This window comes from Gorilla gorilla, chromosome 17, assembly GCF_029281585.2.
Source record: "Gorilla gorilla gorilla isolate KB3781 chromosome 17, NHGRI_mGorGor1-v2.1_pri, whole genome shotgun sequence".
In the NCBI taxonomy this organism is placed as follows: domain Eukaryota; kingdom Metazoa; phylum Chordata; class Mammalia; order Primates; family Hominidae; genus Gorilla; species Gorilla gorilla.
This window is the reverse complement of record NC_073241.2, coordinates 37,435,988-37,455,353: the sequence shown is the minus strand read 5'-3', so window position 1 is coordinate 37,455,353 and position 19,366 is coordinate 37,435,988. Positions and strand designations below refer to the sequence as shown.

General features: G+C 39.6%; 1 protein-coding gene across 21 annotated transcripts in view; it reads right to left on the bottom strand.

The window, feature by feature from the left end:
• Positions 1 to 19,366, bottom strand: part of PTPN2 (protein tyrosine phosphatase non-receptor type 2) — a 98,169-nt gene that overhangs the window by 20,418 nt on the left and 58,385 nt on the right. For 11 of the 21 annotated variants that reach the window (XM_019014187.4, XM_004059206.5, XM_019014189.4 and 8 more), the window contains 2 exons: positions 11,792 to 12,001; positions 8,873 to 9,025 (listed from right to left, as the gene is read on the bottom strand). In XM_019014187.4, the coding sequence (XP_018869732.1) occupies positions 8,873 to 9,025; positions 11,792 to 12,001 (363 nt within the window). Of the gene's footprint in view, positions 1 to 8,872; positions 9,026 to 11,791; positions 12,002 to 13,844; positions 13,914 to 19,366 lie in introns of all 21 variants that reach the window. The other 10 variants (XM_019014183.4, XM_063699370.1, XM_004059207.5 and 7 more) reach the window with 1 other exon arrangement.

Below are 19,366 nucleotides of genomic sequence, written 5' to 3'. Positions count from 1 at the left end.
GAAACCCCATCTCTACTATAAACACAAAAAATAGCTGGGTGTGGTGGTGCACGCCTGTAATCCCAGCCACTCAAGTGGCTGAGGCATGAGAATCGCTTGAACCCAGAAGGCGGAGGTAGCAGTGAGCCGAGATTGCACCACTGCACTCCAGCCTGGGCAACAGAGCAAGACTCTGTCTCAAAAAAAAAAAAAAAAAAAAAAAATTCAACATACCTTCATAATAAAAACTCTCAACAAATTAAGTATGGAGGAAATTGTGCCTCAACACAAAGCCACGTTATGACAAACCCATAGTTAATATCATACTGAACATGAAAAAGTTGAAAGCTTTTCCTCTTAAGATCTGGAACAAGACAAAGATGCCTACTTTCTTTTTTTTTTTTTGAGATGGAGTCTTGCTCTGTCACCAGGCTGGAGTGCAGTGGCATGATCCGCAACCTCCGCCTCCCAGGTTCAAGCGATTCTCCTGCCTCAGCCTCCCGAGTAGCTGGGACTACAGGCGTGTGCCAGCATACCCAGCTAATTTTTGTATTTTTAGTAGAGGCAGAGTTTCACCATGTTGGCCAGGGTGGTCTCAATCTCTTGACCTCATGATCTGCCCATCTCAGCCTCCCAAAGTGCTGGGATTACAGGCACGAGCCACCGCACCAGGCTAGGATGCCCACTTTCAACACTTTTACTCAGCATAATACTGTAAGTCCTAGCCAGAGCAATTAGCTAAGAGAAAGGGTATTCAAATTGGAAAGGAGGAAGTCAAATTGTCTCTGTTTGCAGAAGACATAATCTTATGTATAGAAAACCCTATAGACTCTACCAAAAAACTGCTATAACTAATAAAAAAATCAGTAAAGTTGCAGGATATAAAATAACAAATAAAAATCAGTAGAATTTTATACATCACTAGCAAACTAACTGAAAAAAGAAATCAAGAAAGCAATTCCATTTTCAAAAAAATTACCTAGGAATAAATTTAACCAAGGAGGTGAAAGATCTCTATAATGAAAATTATAAAACATTAATGGAAAAAGTTGAAGAGGACACAAATGGAAAGATAGCCTATGTTCATGGATTAAAATTAATACTGTTAAAATGTCCATACTACATAAAGTGATCTACAGATTCAATGCACTTCAATTAAAATACCAATGATATTCTTCATAGAAACAGAATAAATAATCCTAAAATTTGTATGAAATCATAAAAGACCCCAAAAGCCAAAGCAATTTTGAGCAAAAAGAACAAAGCTGGGGGCATCACACTACCTGACCTCAAAATATACTACAAAGCTATAGTAACCAAAATAGCATGCTACTATCATAAGAACAGATATAAAGACCAATAAAACAGAAGACAGAGCATGGAAATAAATCTACGTATTTACAGCCAATTTATTTTTGACAAAGACGCCAAGAATATACACTGGTGAAGGACAGTCTCTTTGATAAATGGTGTTGGGAACACTGGATATCTAGATGCCCAAGAATGAAACTAGACCCCTATCTCTCACCATATTAAAAAATCAACTCAAAATGGACTAAAGACTTAAATATAAGACCCCAAACAAATATAAATACTAGAAGAAAAGATAGGGAAACACTTCAGGACATTGGTCTGGGCAAGGGAAGGGTCTTTTGTATAAGACCTCAAAAGCAAAAACAGACAAATGGGATTACATCAAACTAAAAAGCTTCTGTATAGCAAAGGAAGCAATCAATAGACTGAAGAGACAATCTACAGAATGGAAGAAAATATCTGGAAACTATACATTTGACAGGGATTAATATCCAGAATATATAAGAAACTCAAACAAAATTCAACAGCAGAAAACACAAGTAATCCAATTAAAAATAGGTAAAAGACCTGAATAGCCATTTCTTAAAAGACATACAAAGAGCCAACAGATACATGAGAAAATGGTCAATATCACTAATCATCAGAATAATGCAAATCAATACCACACTGAGATACTACCACACCCCAATTAGAATGACTATTATCAAAAAGACAAAAAATAAATGCTGGCATGAATGTGGAGAAAGGGGAACTCTTGTACACGGCTGGTGGAATGTAAATTAGTATAGCCATCTTGGAAAACAGCATAAAGGTTCCTTAAAAGATTAAAAATAGAACTATCATATGATCCAGCAATCCCACTACTGGGTATTTATCCAAAGGAAATGAAATTAGGATTTCAAAGGCATATCAGCACTCCTGTGCTTATTGCAGCACTATTCACAGTAGTCAAGATACGGAATCAACCTAAATGTCCATCAATGAATGGAGGGAGAAAGAAAATGTGGAAAAAAATATCTATGTATCTATCTATCTATATATATAATATAATACTACTTGGCCATTAAAAAAAAAAGAAATCCTGTCTTTTGTGGCAAAATGGATGAAACTGGAGGACATTAAGCCAAGTACACAAAGACAAATACTGTATGTTCTCACTCATATGTGGAATCTAAAAATGTTAATCTCATAGAAGCAGAGAGTAGAATAGTACCTACTGGAGGCTTTGGAGAGTAGGGAAGAGGGGGCATAGTGAGAAACTGAACAACAGTTCAACAGGGGGATGAGTTCTGGTGTTTTACTGCACAGAATGACTATGGTTAATAATATTTAATATTTCAGACAGGGTGTGGTGGCTCATGCCTGCAATTCTAGCAATTTGGGAGGCTAGGGCGGGCAGATCGCTTGAGCCCAGGAGTTTGAGATCAGCCTGGGTAACATGGTGAGACCCAGTCTCTACAAAAATTTAAAAATTAGCCACATGTGGTGGCATGCACCTACAGTCCCAATTACTTAAGAGACTAGGGCAGGAGGATCACATGAGCCCAGGAGGCGGAGGCTACAGTGAGCCATGATTGTGCCACTGTACACCAGCATGAACAAGAGAATGAGACCCTATCTCAAAAAAAATTTATATACATACACATTTTATATACACATAAAATCCTCTCTTCTGGCTATTTCGAAATACTTATATATACTTATATATATTTCAAGTACTATGAAATATATTAGCACATAATAATATATAATTAAATAGAGATTTCAAAATAGCTGGAAGAGAGGATTTTGAATGTTTTCACCACAAAGAAAAGATAAATGTATGAGGTGATAGATGTGCTAGTCTAATTTGGTCATTACATAAATGTATCAAAATATCACACTGAACCCCATAAATATGTACAATTACTAAGTGTCAATTAAAAACAAAGGCCGGGGCATGCGGTGGCTCACGCCTGTAATCCCAACACTTTGGGAGGCCGAGGCAGGTGGATCAAGAGGTCAGGAGATCGAGACCATCCTAGCTAACATGGTGAAACCCCATCTCTACTAAAAATACAAAATAATTAGCTGGGTGTGGTGGCACGCGCCTATAGACCCAGCTACTCGGGGGGCTGAGGTAGGAGAATCACTTGACCCCAGGAGGCGGAGGTTGCAGTGAGCCGAGATCACACCACTGCACTCCTGGGCGACAGAGCGAGACTCCGTCTCAAAAAAACCAACCAACCAACAGACAAAAAAACAAAATAAAAAATAAAGTAGCACTGCACCAAAAACACAAAAATTTTTAAAAAGATTTCAGCCAAGGTAGATTTTGCTTGAATCTTAATCCACTTCTAATCCAGAGGTATGTAACACTGGAGTAGTCACCACAGTGGTGCTTGAATGTGATCTGGAACCTTCTTGCTCCTTGCCACTGTTCAGTCTAGGGGAGAACTAACAGTGAGATCTCCAAGCTGGTCCTTATGATGCTAAAGGACTTTAATTTGGTTGTGTCTATCAGGTACACTAGCAGCTCCAGGCAGCTGGCTAGCCCACCACTGGGCTAGAGAAACACCCTCCAGCATGCCTCTAGCATGGACTTCAGGAGTAGATGGCAACACAAACCAGGATTCGGACCAAGATGAAGAGAAATTTCAGTTTCTTCTATGAAAGAGGATGTCATCATCTACCCTGGGAGATAGTTGTGATTAATGAGATGGCATGTGAAGAGCCCAGCATCATGTCTAGAAAATATGTTTCCTGTGCTCTCACTTGTCACCATTCCTAGGGACAAAGGTAGAGGAAGAAGAGTGTATCTGGGCCCCTGCAGATGAAAGCAGTGAGAATTGTACATGCCAGAGAAGAAAAACACATATATAACCTATGCACTGGGACTATAGTCTCTCAAGTCCTTGAAAGGATGAAACATGATCCCCATCTATGTATCTGCCAGTGGCAAGTCGTAGAGGCAGAAGCAGTGGGAGCCAATGGTTTTGATTACCTATGACTGACACTGGCCCAAATGACTTGATATGGACAGGGATGGCCTTCTTTGAAGATCCTATCAAGGACGCAAGGAGTCTTGGATCTAATAAATAAGGAATACTCCACTTATTGCCCGAGGAGTTTAATGATTTTGGACAGAAATGTAACATTGCAACTTAAAGTTTTTTGGAACTTATGGAATATTCATTCCCTGGAGTTATTCTTGTGCAATTTGGTACTGTTAAAAGCAATGCTTGTATTCAGATCTTTAAAAAATCTCTGGGAAATCCATTCATACAATGGATAAACTAGTTTCTAATTTGTCTCATTGTCATCATGTACCAGAGGTATTAAAAAGAAACAGGCATGCCTAGCACAGTGGCTCATGCCTATAATCTCAGCACTTTGGGAGGCTGAGGCGGGCAGATCACTTAAGGTCAGGAGTTTGAGACCAGCCTGGGCAACATGGTGAAACCCCGTCTCTACCAAAAATACAAAAATTACCTGGGCGTGGTGGCACATGCCTGTAATCCCAGTTACTTGGGAGGCTGAGGCAGAAGAATTGCTTGAACTCGGGAGGCCGAGGTTGTAGTGAGCTGAGATTGCACCACTGTACTCTAGCCTGGGTGAAAGATGAGACTCGGTGTCATGGAGAAACCCTGTCTCTACTAAAAATACAAAATTAGCCAGGCATGGTGGTGCAAGCCTGTAATCCCAGCTACTTGGGAGGGTGAGGCAGGAGAATTGCATGAACCTGGGAGGCGGAGGTTGCAGTGAGCCGAGATCACGCCACTGCAATCCAGCCTGGGCAACAACAGTGAAACTCTGTTTCAAAAAGAAAGCATTTTCCACACTTCACCATTCCCAGATATGGCTATTTTACTTAGCTGCATAATCAATGTACCTCTTTTTATGTTTTTAATTTTTTTAGAGATGGGGTCTTACTCTGTTGCCCAGGCCAGAATGCAATGGTGTGATCATAGCTCACTGTAGCCTCAAACTCCTGGGCTCAAGCAGTCCTCCTGTCTCAGATTCCTGAGTAGCTGGGACTATAGGAGAGAACTACCACGGCTGGCTTTTTTGTTTTATAATAGTTGATTTACAGAAGATTTAGAGAATGTGAAATTCTACAGTTTGTTGTGTTTGGAGAACAGTGAGTAGTACAGTTTGGTACAATTTGTCTAGAGGATGGAAAACACGCAAAGCTTGAGTAGGAGAGATGAGGCTGGAAAGGAAATAGACCTTCGGGAAAGAGGTCTCTGGACTTCATGAGTAGTGGGGTAGAACTGAAAATCCTGAGCCCTAAGAGGGTGCAAACCATGTCCCGAAAGAATATTGTGCCAACAATCAAGAAACTACAATATAATGAAACATAAGAGTAATTAAGGATGTCTTCACTTAGATGACTATGTCTATTTTCTTTGTTCCCTTGTTTGTTTTGTTACTCAGTCCAAATCTTTTATAGTGAAGACATGGAGTACTTGCTACTCCCCATGCCATATTCTAACACTTCAAATGTGCTAGCTCTTAATCCTCACAATAACCTTAGGAGATAAGCACTAATACTAATATTACCATTATTACACCCTTTTTATGGAAGATGTGGGGAGAATAATTAGGTAACTTGCCCAAGGATATGCACCTAACAAATTGTAGAGACAGAATTTTAACCTAGGCAAGTCTGGGTTGACTATGCTGTGACCCCTCATAAAGATGTGTGTTCAAGAAAGTACCCCACAAAAATGTTAAATTGTCTCCAGAATTTATACTGGTCAATTTTTGAAGTTTCCACTCTTGACTGAGACCTAGTTATGTAACTTGGCCTTATAGGTGGACAACACTCAACAATGTCAACAAATAAGATGACACCAAAAATCAAGTCTCACTGGACCACTTCCCAGAATATGCAACAAATTCAGAATACGTCAACAAGGAAAGCACTCGGCAGAGAGAGAAATAAAAGACATATTTAATGCTAGTGAATTAAAAAAAACCCACAAACCCAACAATGTCATTCTGCCATGGCTATGTTCAGCAAACTCACTCATGGCTATGTTCAGCAGACTCACTCATGGCTATGATCAGCAGACTCACTCGTCTCTGTCCTCCCTGTGACACACAAGGGAGCCAGCACTCCTGAGTCACCTGCCTCAGGTCATCAATGCTGACTGGTGAAGCCAAGGAATTACATTTCACTAAACTGTAACCTCAAAGGAGCTCTCATTTTGAGGCCTGGTACTGTTTCATCTTTCTTTCTAATTCTGTGCTCACGTTGCACCAACCTATGAGTCACTGCCACTAGGAGCCATGCCCCCCACACAATGCCTAGAACCCTAGCTCTACCCATTTCTCTCACTGAAGAAAGTTTTAAGCAATGCAATTAAACTTCAAATCCTCTGTAATTTGTTAAAAGTTTATCATTTACATTTAATACTTTATTAGTAATATCAAATTACCAGCTAGAGATCTCACAACATTAGTTCTGAATTGCCAAACTAGATATTTACTCTGGGGGGTTAACTGTCATCATCAATACTGGGAATATGCTAATAAATATGTGGTAATACCAGCAACCAGCTTAAGTATTTATGCCTGACCTTGTGCTGAAAGGCAACTGCAAATAGCCTATATGTCTATAGGAATGTCAAAGTCATTGGAAGTTTTCTGTAAATGAATACATGCTTTAAGATTATAATTACACATACTTACAGACTTAAGATACAATCACTTTGGGCTGGGTGCGGTGGCTCATGCCTGTAATCTCAGCACTTTGGGACGCCAAGGTGGGCGATCACTTGAGGTCAGGAGTTCGAGACCAGCCTGGCCAACACTGTGAAACCCCATCTCTACTAAAAATGCAAAATTAGCCAGGAGTGGTGGTGGGCGCCTGTAATCCCAGCTACTCGGAAGGCTGAGTGGGGAGAATCACCTGAATCTGGGAGGCAGAGGCTGCAGTGAACCGAGATTGTGCCACTGCACTCCAGTCTGGGCAAAAAGAGCAAAACTGCATCTCAAAAAAAGAAAAAAAAAACCAGTAGCATGTGTGGTATTTATTAATCCAACTTTATCAGTAATCACTTCATATGCCGATGGTCTAAATGCACCAATTAAAAGAGAGATTCTCAGAATGCCAAGACCATTTCTGCAGAAATTAACCCCTTGGAATGGGCAGCATGCTTTTCTGATCCTGAGTACCTGAAGGATAAAGATGTTTCCAATATCCTATCTGGAATAGGGGCAGAAAATGCCTTAGAATTGAGAGTCTGAGGACTATACCACACCAGATAAATTAACAGAAAAAAAATCCTTCCTAGCCACAAACTGCACTGTCAAAGACTCCACAAAAAAGTGTGTCCAGAAAAACTCATCTCTGTGATAAAAAAAGATCCAACCTCAGATAAAGTATGTATTCTAAAACTAAAGACACAAAACTTAAAAAAAAAAGCAGTGGTAGGAAAGACACAATCCAAAGGACAATACATTTCCCTCCCAGTTACCCGTCTCATCACAGCCAGGAAGCAGGCAGGGAAGGCGGCATGCAGGCTGTGAAGGCATGGGGAAATCTGATTGAACTACTTTTCTTTTTGAACTCCAGATTTAAGGTGGTGAAAGCTCGCTGTGATTAGAAAGGGAAATTTTCCTAATCTTAAACATCTGAAATAACTTTTACTTCACCTAAATCACTGATCACTGCCAAAGTGACCCCGGCAAATCCAGTGTTCCCAAAGTCTGGCGTCTGAAGCAGGACATGTTCTAATGGGCTGAGTTTCCCACACATTGCGTATTTTGGCTCTGAGTGCCCTAATGTTTCTGTGCATTAAGAATATTTTAATGCTATTTAAAGATTTGGAAAAAATCTTTTTAAATAAACCTTTATCCTGACACCAATGGTCCGATCTAAGTTACATTCTTGTATTGGCTAGTAATCACAGAAATGAAAGTGCTAGTAAATATGTTCACACATGAGAAACATAATGAAAAGACAGTCGATCTTCTTATATTATGCATCAACTTACAGTATCTGCTTATGTCCAATACTATGTGATTAAACCAGACAAAAAATGGAGTCTGTGGTTGTTTCTATTTTACATTTTAACTTAGTACATAACACAAGTTTCTGATCAGTCTTTGAACTTCGGTTCTACAAATATGCAGTAAAAATAGCTTCATGAGAATAAAGCCACCAACCAGAAGAATATAACATTTTGCTGGAATTTCATTATATCTGCCATAAATATTCAAGTTGCTTGTTGTTATAAAGTCAAATATTACATAAACAAAGTATCAGTGTTTAATGAGGGCAAAAGTATCTCAAGTTTCCAGTTACTTTAATAATTAAAAGATTAACCACCCCCAAAATGAAAAATTCAGTTTCTTTAATGAAATCTTGTTTCTACAAGGGCTTTTAAGTAACACACAGGATTTAACCTGAGGCTGAGTATATATGAGGAAGCTAGCTAAAATTTTACAATTTTAAGACAGCCAGCTGGATTTACCACAAAAATTCAAATACACTCTTTGAAACAAAGACAAGGGCTCAAGTGGAGTGCAGTTATTTGATGCTATGTGTATTTAACAAATAGATATGATTTAAAACCTGTATGAAGTTTACCTGTATACTAGAATCTCCCTTTATACATTTTGCTCCTTCTATTATAGCCATGTATGAGAATCTCAGTTGATCTGGGGTCTGAATAAGACCCATTCGGTATTTTCTCATGTTCAGTAACACTTGTTTAATGTTAATATCATCTCCTTTTTCCATCTGCAAGAAAGGCAAAAAATGAGACAAGTCTTTTGTTATTGGAACTCAGGAAACAGAATCAATGCAAGATCACTGCTAAGATTTTTGCTATGCATTTTCTCCTCTGAAAGAACAATTATAATTTAACCCTGCAGCTATAACTGTTATGTACACAACAACTATCCCAGCCTACTCATCCCTCCCCACATCTCAACCCCTCAAGTAGTTGGAGGACTTTGATTCTTTAGCTGATTCACAACTGATTCCAAACCAATCACAGTAATCTCATTCCTTCTGGCCAGTCATTGGTTAAAGGAAGGATTTATAATCAGTTCTGGCTAGTATAAGGACTATTCTTTTTTTTAAAGTCATGGCAGGAGTCAACCTTTCTGCTCATTCCCCTTCCGCCTCCTTCATGTCTGCACTACAGACACGATGTCTGGATATACAGCACCCATCTAAAGATGGTGGAAAAGAGGCCAGGCATGATGGCTCATGCCTGTAATCCCAACACTTTGGGAGGCCAAATCACTTGAGGCCAGGAGCTAGAGACCAGCCTGGCCAACATCGCGAAATGCCATCTCTACTAAAAATACAAAAATTAGCTGGGTGTGGCGGTGCATGTCTGTAATCCCAGCTACATTGGAGGCTAAGGTTGGAGAATCGCCTGAACCCAGGAGGAGGCGGTTGCAGTGAGGTCAGATAGCGCCACTGCACTCCAGCCTGGGCGACAGAGAGAGACTCCATCTCAAAAATAAATAAATAAATAAGTAAATATATAAAAATGTGGTGGGTCACACCTGTAATCCCAGCACTTTGGGAGGCCAAGGCGGGCAGATTATGAGGTCAAGAGATTGAGACCTTCCTGGACAACATGGTAAAACCCCGTCTCTACTAAAAATACAAAAATTAGCTGGGCATGGTGGTATGCACTTGTAGTCCCAGCTACTCGGGAAGCTGAGGCAGGAGAATCTCTTGAACCCGGGAGGCGGAGGTTGCAGTGAGCTGAGATTGCGCCACTGCACTCCACCCTGGCAACAGAGCGAAACCTCGTCTCAAATAAATAAATAAATAAATAAATAAATAGAATAATAAAATAAAATGAAGAAAGACGGTGGAAAAGACAGCAAAAGCCCAGATCCACGATAACACTGCTGAGCTACAGCACTGCTCTGGACTACTGACCTAGTGTTAGAATCCCCACACCCAGGCTCACCAAAAATAAAAGAAAAAAAATTGTTGAAGTTATAGTTGGCAGGGAAAAGGTGTCATTAACAAAATAATCACCAGAGTTTTAAAACTTTAATGTAACAATCTAATTTTGATTGAAGTATACTATATATACGCAGAGTGGTAAAGTAATACAGATGTTTAGTTAAGACTCAACCGTTCCCAGTTCCTAGCTTTCATTAGAGATGCAACATCTGAAATGTTCTTCCAAGAGTATCACTCCATTGATCAAGCTCCTTGTGTGTGTGTTTACAATGAAAAGCATCATCATATTAATTCACCTGGGAATCTACTTTGTGCTGGCAGTCATGGTGGAAAGCATAAGAATGCTGACATAACTGCAATGAAGCATAGCTACGTTTTACAGAAACATCGAAGAGACTAATACAGGGCCTTAAAGTCAAGGTTAAGAACACCAGTCTTGTGTCAAGCATGGCGGCTCAAACCTGTAATCCCAGCATTTTGGCAGGCTGAGGCAAGAGGATCACTTGAGCCCAGGAATTTGAGACTAGCCTGGCCAACATAGTGAGGCCTTGTCTCTACTAAAAATGAAAAAGCAAAAACTAGTTGGGTGTGGTGGTGCAGGCAGCTACTTGGGAGGCTGAGGTGGGAGGATCACTTGAGTCCAGGAGGTTGAGGCTGCAGTGAGCGGTGATTGCACCATTGTACTCCAGCCTGGGTGACAGGGCAAGACTCTGTCTAAACAAAGACAAAAACAAAATCCCCACCAGACTGAATACCAGGACAAGCTAAACTGCTTAGGTTATTGATAATCTTAGAACACGCTCAGAAAGCAGAAACTAAGCTGCAGGGACTACTGAAGGAGTAGATGGCATGGAAGTCAAAGCAGACAGTATTACTGATGGGTTTGATCCTATAATAAGAGGAAGAAGTAAAGACAGAAGTTAGGAGAAGTATAAGGGCAAACAGAAGTTCCATGTATCCCAAGTAACGAAAAAATAAAGGTCCTAAAAAGAGAAGAAAAGATCTAGGCTGTATACAGGCTGGGACTGGGAATGACTGGTGGAGAAAGAATTAGCCGTTGGGGGCACAGACAGGAACCTCAGGGGAGTAACAGTAATACTGACATTTATGGAATGCTCAGAAAACATCAGGGACTCTTCTAAGTGTCCTTAATGTATTAATTCATTGAATTCTCACAGCAACCCTGTGAAGTATGTCTATCATTATCCCTAGTTTTTAAATTTAAAAAGTGAGATAAAGTATCTGTCTGAGGAGGAAGGAATTCAATATTACATATGAATTTATATTTGAAAAAATGTGGGGGAGAGACGTATTATTTCTGTAATATAAAGCTACCAGGAAGAAAAACACCTTCTTAGGGATCTCTAAAATCATCATGGATACATTTCTACCAGTCATGAATAAGAGGCAGTTGCAAGGGTGGAAATGAGATTTTTAGGTTTTTCCAAAAGTAGAAGTTTAAGTTGAAAAACCTCAGTTCTGGGATACAGCATCAGAGTTTATTCATTGCCAGTGGAAGCAATTTAAAAAAAAAATCAATGAGATTAAAATGAGATCGTAAGAAGCACTTACCAAAACAAGACAAGTGTCTACCAGAGAGAAGGTGCCAGAGCGCCCAATGCCTGCACTACAGTGGATCACTGCAGGCCCATGGTCAGGGTTCAAGGAGCCAGATTCTCTCACTTTAAACAAGAAATTGAGAAATGAAGCTGGTGATTCAGGGACTCCAAAATCTGGCCAGGTAGTATAATGAAAGTGAGATATTGTTCTGGTTTCACCACTCTAAAAAGCGAAAATCAAGGGAGAAGTTAGTTCTAATTTTTTTCTTTTAAAAAACTACTTCAGAAAGATCATGTGTTTTATATAATTCTTTAAAGCCATATAGGCTGTTTATACTATGATTTTTCCATTTGTTTTCTGACAATCCCATATACAAACTAGGGAAGATTTTCTTTAGTGGAAATTTGGGATGTATTAATAATAGCTAACACATACAACACTTACTATTTTGGAGGCCTGTTCTAAGCACTTTACTTATTAACTCAATCCACACAATAATCTTATTAAAGCCCATTTTCCTGATGAGGAAACTGAAACAAAGGGTAAGATAGTTTGCCCAAGGTCACATAGCTGGAACATGGCAGAACCAGGATTTGAAGCAACCTGGGGCAGCCTTTGGGTTCTCAGCTACTAATCTGTTACCATACATGTTACCAATATTTTCTTTAATTCATGTATGATGAATGGGCTATTTTTTTCTATTTTAAAAAATTTCTGCCAGGTGCAATGGCTCATGCCTGTAATCCCAGCACTTTGGGAGGCCGAGGTGGGCAGATAACTTGAGGTCAGGAGTTCGAGACCAGCCTGGCCAACATGGTGAAACCCCGTTTCTACTAAAAATACAAAAAATTAGCCGGGCGTGGTGGCGCGTGCCTGTAATCTCAGCTACTTGGGAGGCTGAGACAGGAGAATTGCTTGAACCTGGGAGGTGGAGGTTGCAGTGAGCAGAGATCATGCCATTGCACGCCAGCTTGGGCAACAAGAGTGAAACTCCATCTTAAAAAAAAAAAAAAAATTTTCTACCAGTATAATTTTACATTCTTTAACATTTTCCTTTTTATGAATTTCAAAGTTTATTTTTTAAATATAATCTCCTGTTCACATGATTATCTTTTAGATTCTGCTACACAGGCATAGGGGAGCAACTCAAGAATTAATCTAAAGAAACGATCTTTATATTTTTAATTGGAATTGCTCCTCTGAATTGTTGCCTTTCCCCATGGCAATAATTTCCAATCCTAAAGCTGTTTATATGCTTTTGCTGATGTGCTAAAGTGGTTTACCAACATGCTAAATGTTTCCTGTCTCTTAAGCCTGCCTGGTATTCACTATCGCTTCCTGGATATTCCTGATGATCTGTATTTCTAACTCATTATGAAAATGTTCCTTAGCTTTTTGCCAATTGCCTTTTGCCCCAAGGAGCACTTCTCTGCTTTATACTCTTCATTTGTGTAAACGAAGCAATCGTCTTCCACTAATATGTCTTTGTGCAATTTTTCAGTTTTATTGTAGGAGGTTTTTTTTTTTTGAGGGAGGAGGCATAGAAACAATGTAAAAAACCTTGACGTTTAATGGTTTAACAACTAAAGATTATTATTATAATACCCTGCTCCCAATAAAAATTTTCAAAATTAGAAGTTAGCTTTTGCTTTAAAAATACAAATTTTCGGCCGGGCGCAGTGGCTCACGCCTATAATTCCAGCACTTTGGGAGGCCGAGGCGGGTGGATCACCTGAGGTCAGGAGTTCGAGACCAACCTGACCAACATAGAGAAACCCCGCCTCTACTAAAAATACAAACCTTATCTGGGCATAGAGGTGCATGCCTGTAATCCCAGCTACTTGGGAGGCTGAGGTGGGAGAATCGCTTGAACCCGGGAGGCGGAGGTTGTGGTGAGCCGAGATCGCGCCATTTTACTCCAGCCTGGGCAACGAGAGAGAACTCCATCTCAAAAAAAAAAAAATCCATTTTGCAGTAGAAATTAAGACTTCTATGTCCCAGACTCAGTATATAAGGTATAATACTAATAAAATACAATGAAATAAATTTTTTAAAAAGTACATACTTTTAGTGACCTTTTAACATCCAGCATTAATAATTTCAAATACAGTGTGATCCACAAGTTCTCAATATACTAAAAGCAATAAAAAATTTCTCCATTACGAATTAAAATGATCATGGTTTCTACGCTTTAAGACATTTATTTTTAAATTAATTATGGTAAGTGAACAAAGCCAGACTAAAGGCTATATACTATACTATTCCATTTTTATGACATTCTGGAAAAGGCAGAAAAACAGAAACAGAAACCAGATTACTGGTTTCTGGCTGGGGGTAGAGGACAGGACTGACTGTACACAAGCAACACAAGAACATCTGGGGCAGGGGAGAGGTGACAGAACCGATCTATGTTTCTGTTATGGGCAGTGGTTACACGACTGAATGCACTGTCAAAAGTCACAACACGACTGTATACCAAAAGGAGTCAATCTTATTGTAGGTTAAAAAAAAAAGGTAAATTGAATTTATTGCATTAAAAAAGAGAATTCAAAACATTCTAAAATAAGAAGGGTAAACTCTAGTCTCCTTTTACAGAGCAGCAGGTGGGCAGTTAATACGGCAACACTGACACAGGAATGAGCTAGAGAGGCGGGTTCTTGACAGCGGGGAGCGGGGGGCGGGGGGCGGGGGGATACAGTTAACTCAAAGTCAAGTTTTCCTTTAAATGAGGTTAAGATTCCAGTGGATGTTAATAACCCATTTTGTTTCTTACTTGCTGCGGCCACCAGCAGGACCAGACTCAGTCTGTGTGGGCCTTCATGTGGTCTGCTTTGAGCAGGGGCCTGCAGTGCTCTGTGGGCTATGGCCCAGTACCCCTACGGGGTCCTGCGCACAATCACTTCATCAACTCCTGGCTCAAACATATGGTTACCCCACAGTCTTGGGCAACAGCTTGCTTTCTCTTTGCTTGTATGATTTTGGCTCAAAACTAGTGGTCTCAATTTTTTTCAAATTCAGGTCACGCTGTCTGGGATACTGGAAGCCAGTTCCCAGAAATGCTCATGACTATTTGTATAATATAGTCTTCCCCACTAATAGATTTTTGAAAATCAGTTGTTGTTTTTTTCCCCCTACAGAACCAGGACTTTTTTTGAGAGGTTAACTTTGATTAATTTATCCTTACAGAAACAAGATTAAAAAAACACAGCTTTCCAAAATCATAATTCACAGTTAGAAAGGACCACACGAAGGCATAAGATGCATATATTTACTACTCTGGTATAGAAACATTCATATGCATGACTGGATGGACCCCTTTCCCTCTTTTTCACGCAGGAAAAAAAATGAGAGCGGAAAAAAAGGGTTGCCAAAGGATAGAGCTAAAACAAAATTCATCTTTATTCCAAACAAGGTCTGCATTTAGACTTTACAATTTTTGGCAAACTCCTTATTTTCAAAACTGTGGAAGCACCCTTTTCTTCTCCTTGGTCACCGAGTCACACTACTTCTCCTCTGGTCCCCAGCTGCTGCCCTCCACCCTTCTCGCTGCTTCACCCCCCTCCCTACACACACCCGGGTTGCACCCACAATTATAGGCTGTCCCTGTCTGCAGCCGTTCCACACATGCCTGCCAAGTTTTCTGTGCAAAACTCTGCATTATGTATACTACATTCTGCACAAAATGTCAGTGGCTTGCTGTTCTAAGGCAAAATCCCATTTACATTTTTAAAAGAGAATTCTAAATTTAAAGTCTTTGAATAGGAATGTCAAACTTGCATATATGAAGCCAGGAAAATAACCTGTGAGTTGAGCAAGTGTAACAACAAGAATTGTTAGGCCACAGCAATTTAAGTGTATGCCCTGTTCACAGCCTTCAAATGCAAGTTAATAATCATCATAAACATATAATAAGATTATACATTTTCCAATTATCATAAAAAATCTATACAGCTCTATGACCCCAGGCCCAATTACTTTCACACTTTAGGTATATATGGAAGGTACCAAGATTTTGTTTCTAAAAGACTTTCACTAAGCCCCAGTTCTGTCATCTGTAAATAGGGTTAATAATACTACTTACCTTACAAAACTGTTGTAAGGAATAAATAAAACAATTAATGTGAAGTGCCTGCCATATCCCTGCACATGGTAAATGCTTAACAGATACTGGATATTTTTAAAACAACTATACTCACCAATTGCCTTTATTGTGGCCCCTAGAAAGCTCCAGTCAATTGTAAAACTCAACACATTTTCAACCTCTTCATTGGGTATTTCCTCTACACCTAAAGAGTGACAAAGTTTGTCAACCCTATGTCCTAACCAGATGTCAAATCTGTACCTTCACTATCACTGCCTTAGTTGTCTCTCATCAATTTTTGCCAGGGTCAGCATGTCAGTGATAAATATTTACTGACTGGGATTCATTGTGAAAGGCAGATCAAACTAACCAGATCAGGAGGAGTGGCAGAAATGGCTAGGGACAGGCTTGCATTCTCAGCAGAGAGAAAGCAATATGCAAAGGCATGCCACCCACCCCCACCAAGGAATTCACCTATTAGAGAAGTCTGTCTGTTAGCACGAACAAATCCTGGATACCCGAAGGAGAGGGAGTTAGACAAGGAGGCAAGGACCAGGCTGAGCTGGGTCATGGTCTTGTGCACTGGACACAGACTTTTTTTGGTAACCAATGGAAGCCACAGAAGAATTCTTAGAGGATGGTGGAAAGACTGCATCTGTGTTTTACAACAATCACTCAGGTGTAATGTGCTTAAAATGTACTCTGTGTAATGGCGGGGCGGGGGGTACCAAGGCAGCAGATAACTTCCAACCCCTTGGAAGTTAAAAACCTCATTATGGAGTCAAGATTTACATAGAGAGAAGTATTGAACAAGCAGTAGAATGATAAAATTTAAATTACTGAAAAAGTATAAGAAGAATCATAGCTGTTAGGGATCAATGTGTCATAGATACATGTTAGGAGAGACCTAAGTAAGAAGTGGGCCACAGGGGTTACTAAGGACGTGCAGAATATAAACAGGCAGAGAAGAGAGGACATTCTAGGTAGAATAAACTGTTTAAACTATTTTGAACCAAATCCCAGCTAAGCATCATAATAATTAGAGGCTCTCATCTTGCTAAATCTTTAGGGACAGGGAAATAGAAGACAGTCAGCATTATAACAGTATTCCTGGAACTCACTAAACACAAAGCTGGCCAACATTACAGAAATAGTGAAGGGCAACTAAAAAGAAAAAACTGAAAGACAAATACTCTAGATGACCTTATATTTTTAAAATCCCTCAAAATTATCTCCATAGCTTAAGCCACAGGCCACACTGAAAGCCGAGATACAATCTCTTCTTCAGGGGCAAGAGTTCAAACTTTTAGCATTAAGCAAGTCACTAAAGGGCTCCTGGTATGTCATTTTGCTGTTCCATTAGACTGGAGGAGGCGCAGGGCTTGCTTAGACAACAGCTTTACCTTTGGATTTGTTAATAGATACGTGTCAGACTCCCTTAGATGCAAACTGGATCTCTGCACCCCAGCGACCCCAATAAAGACAGAGATCTGCGTGTTGAGATTGGCTATCAGCCCCCTACTCCATCATCACTTTTTCTCACTCCCATTGGTTCTTTCTTTCTCGCTAGTATCCTTTTCAACTACTCCCCGTTCCTGTTGTCCCTTCCAATTCATTACTATTACAAAAAGGAAACTGATCAACTAAAAAGGTAATTGTGGCTCCCGCATTATGTCTTAGACACCGTCATGATATTAACTCACTTGATCTTTAGAGCAATCCTATGAAGTAGATACGTTATCACCCTCATTTTATAGATGATAAAACAGGTACTGTTTATCATCTATAGTAAAGTAATGTGACCCAAGTCACTCAGCAAGAATGGCAGAGTCAGGATTTAAACTTAGGCTATCTGATTCTAGAGTTTATCTACTTAGGCAAATGTAATTCTGCCTCTCATACTGAAATGCTACTTTATCCTTCTAAAGAATAAAGAATCCCTAGTTCTAATTAAAAATTATAAAGTAGAACACAAACAAATTCTTGCTATTATATTGTGGTATGTTCTAAACCCAGGCCAATAAAAAATCCAGTGATCATGTCATTATACCACACAGTTGCTAGCAACTAAAACAGAGTGGCTGGCCAACTCACATGACGGCCTCAACTCCAGAAAGATGCTTCAGAATCAATAATCTCTCTTTACAACAATTAGCATCTTTTCAAAAGGACTTATCCCCATGTCAAAAGTTAGGAGATGGCCGGGCGTGGTGGCTCACACCTGTAATCCCAGCACTTTGGGAGGCTGAGGCGGGCAGATCACCTGAAGTCAGATGTTCAAGATCAGTCTGGCCAACATGGCGAAACCCCATCTCTACTAAAAATACAAAAAATTAGCCAGGCGTGGTGGTGCACACCTGCATTCCCAGCTACTCGGGAGGCTAGGACAGGAGAATCACTTGAATCCAGGAGGTGGAGGCTGCAATGAGCCAAGATCATGCCACTGCACTCCAGCCTGGGCAACAGAATGAGACTTTGTCTTAAAAAATAGGGGACCAGGAGAACTAATGAGATCAGTCTGTCACTTATTAGCTAAGTAATCGATGGAAAAATTCCTATAACCTGATGGATTTTAACGTAACTATTATTTTTTATAATATAAAATACGGGGATAATAAGAATATTTACACTACACTAACTGAAGACTACTGGTCAAATGATATATATGTGAAAGCATTTTGGAATCTGATAAACAAAACACAAAAATCATTCTATTTTATTGTTACTTAAGGTATAATCAATTCTCAATAAGGACTGTTTCAGAAACAGGGAAACACATCTATGCCCTTCATCTAAATCAATTTTAATGCCATAAGCAAATGAGTAATTACCTGGGATAAATACCAAGAGAAGATGATTCAGAGAACTTTCAGAACCTTGTGGAAATACAGTTCTGTTTCTGGGAATGAACAATGTACAGCTCAGTCCAGTATCAAAGAGTTATTGATGTATCTCAATGCAGTTTAAGACACATGTAAATGGAAAGAGTTGGGACAAAATAAATATAGTAATGGGAATTTATAAATAAATCTAAGCATTATCATTCACAATTTTGAGCCTTTTTAGGTGACTCAAGAGACTGTATAACAAGCTTAGTATGGATGTCACGGGAAGCTGGACAGAAGGAAAACCAGAACCTAGGCCTCACGCACAGAGCATGCACCTGTGCTTACTCAATGCAGCAAAAAACACAAGTGTTTCAAGGGATCCATCATAAAAGGGACTGCCACACATCTAAAAAGCATGTATATATCTCCCTTCTCTTTAAGGTTTTTTTGTATTGTTAGTGATCACTTAATTTACTTAATGGTTAACTAAAACAGTATTTCACTTATAGACTACATACATTCCTAAAGTCATATGAGGCTAAACATTCTCCTATTTTCAAGCTATCACAGTTTCTATTAGCATCTCAGAATTACTCTCATTTAATTATTTTCTAGTTTATTCTAATTACAACACAAAGAGGGCAAAAGAGGTAAATGGCAAAAGAGGTAAATGGCAAA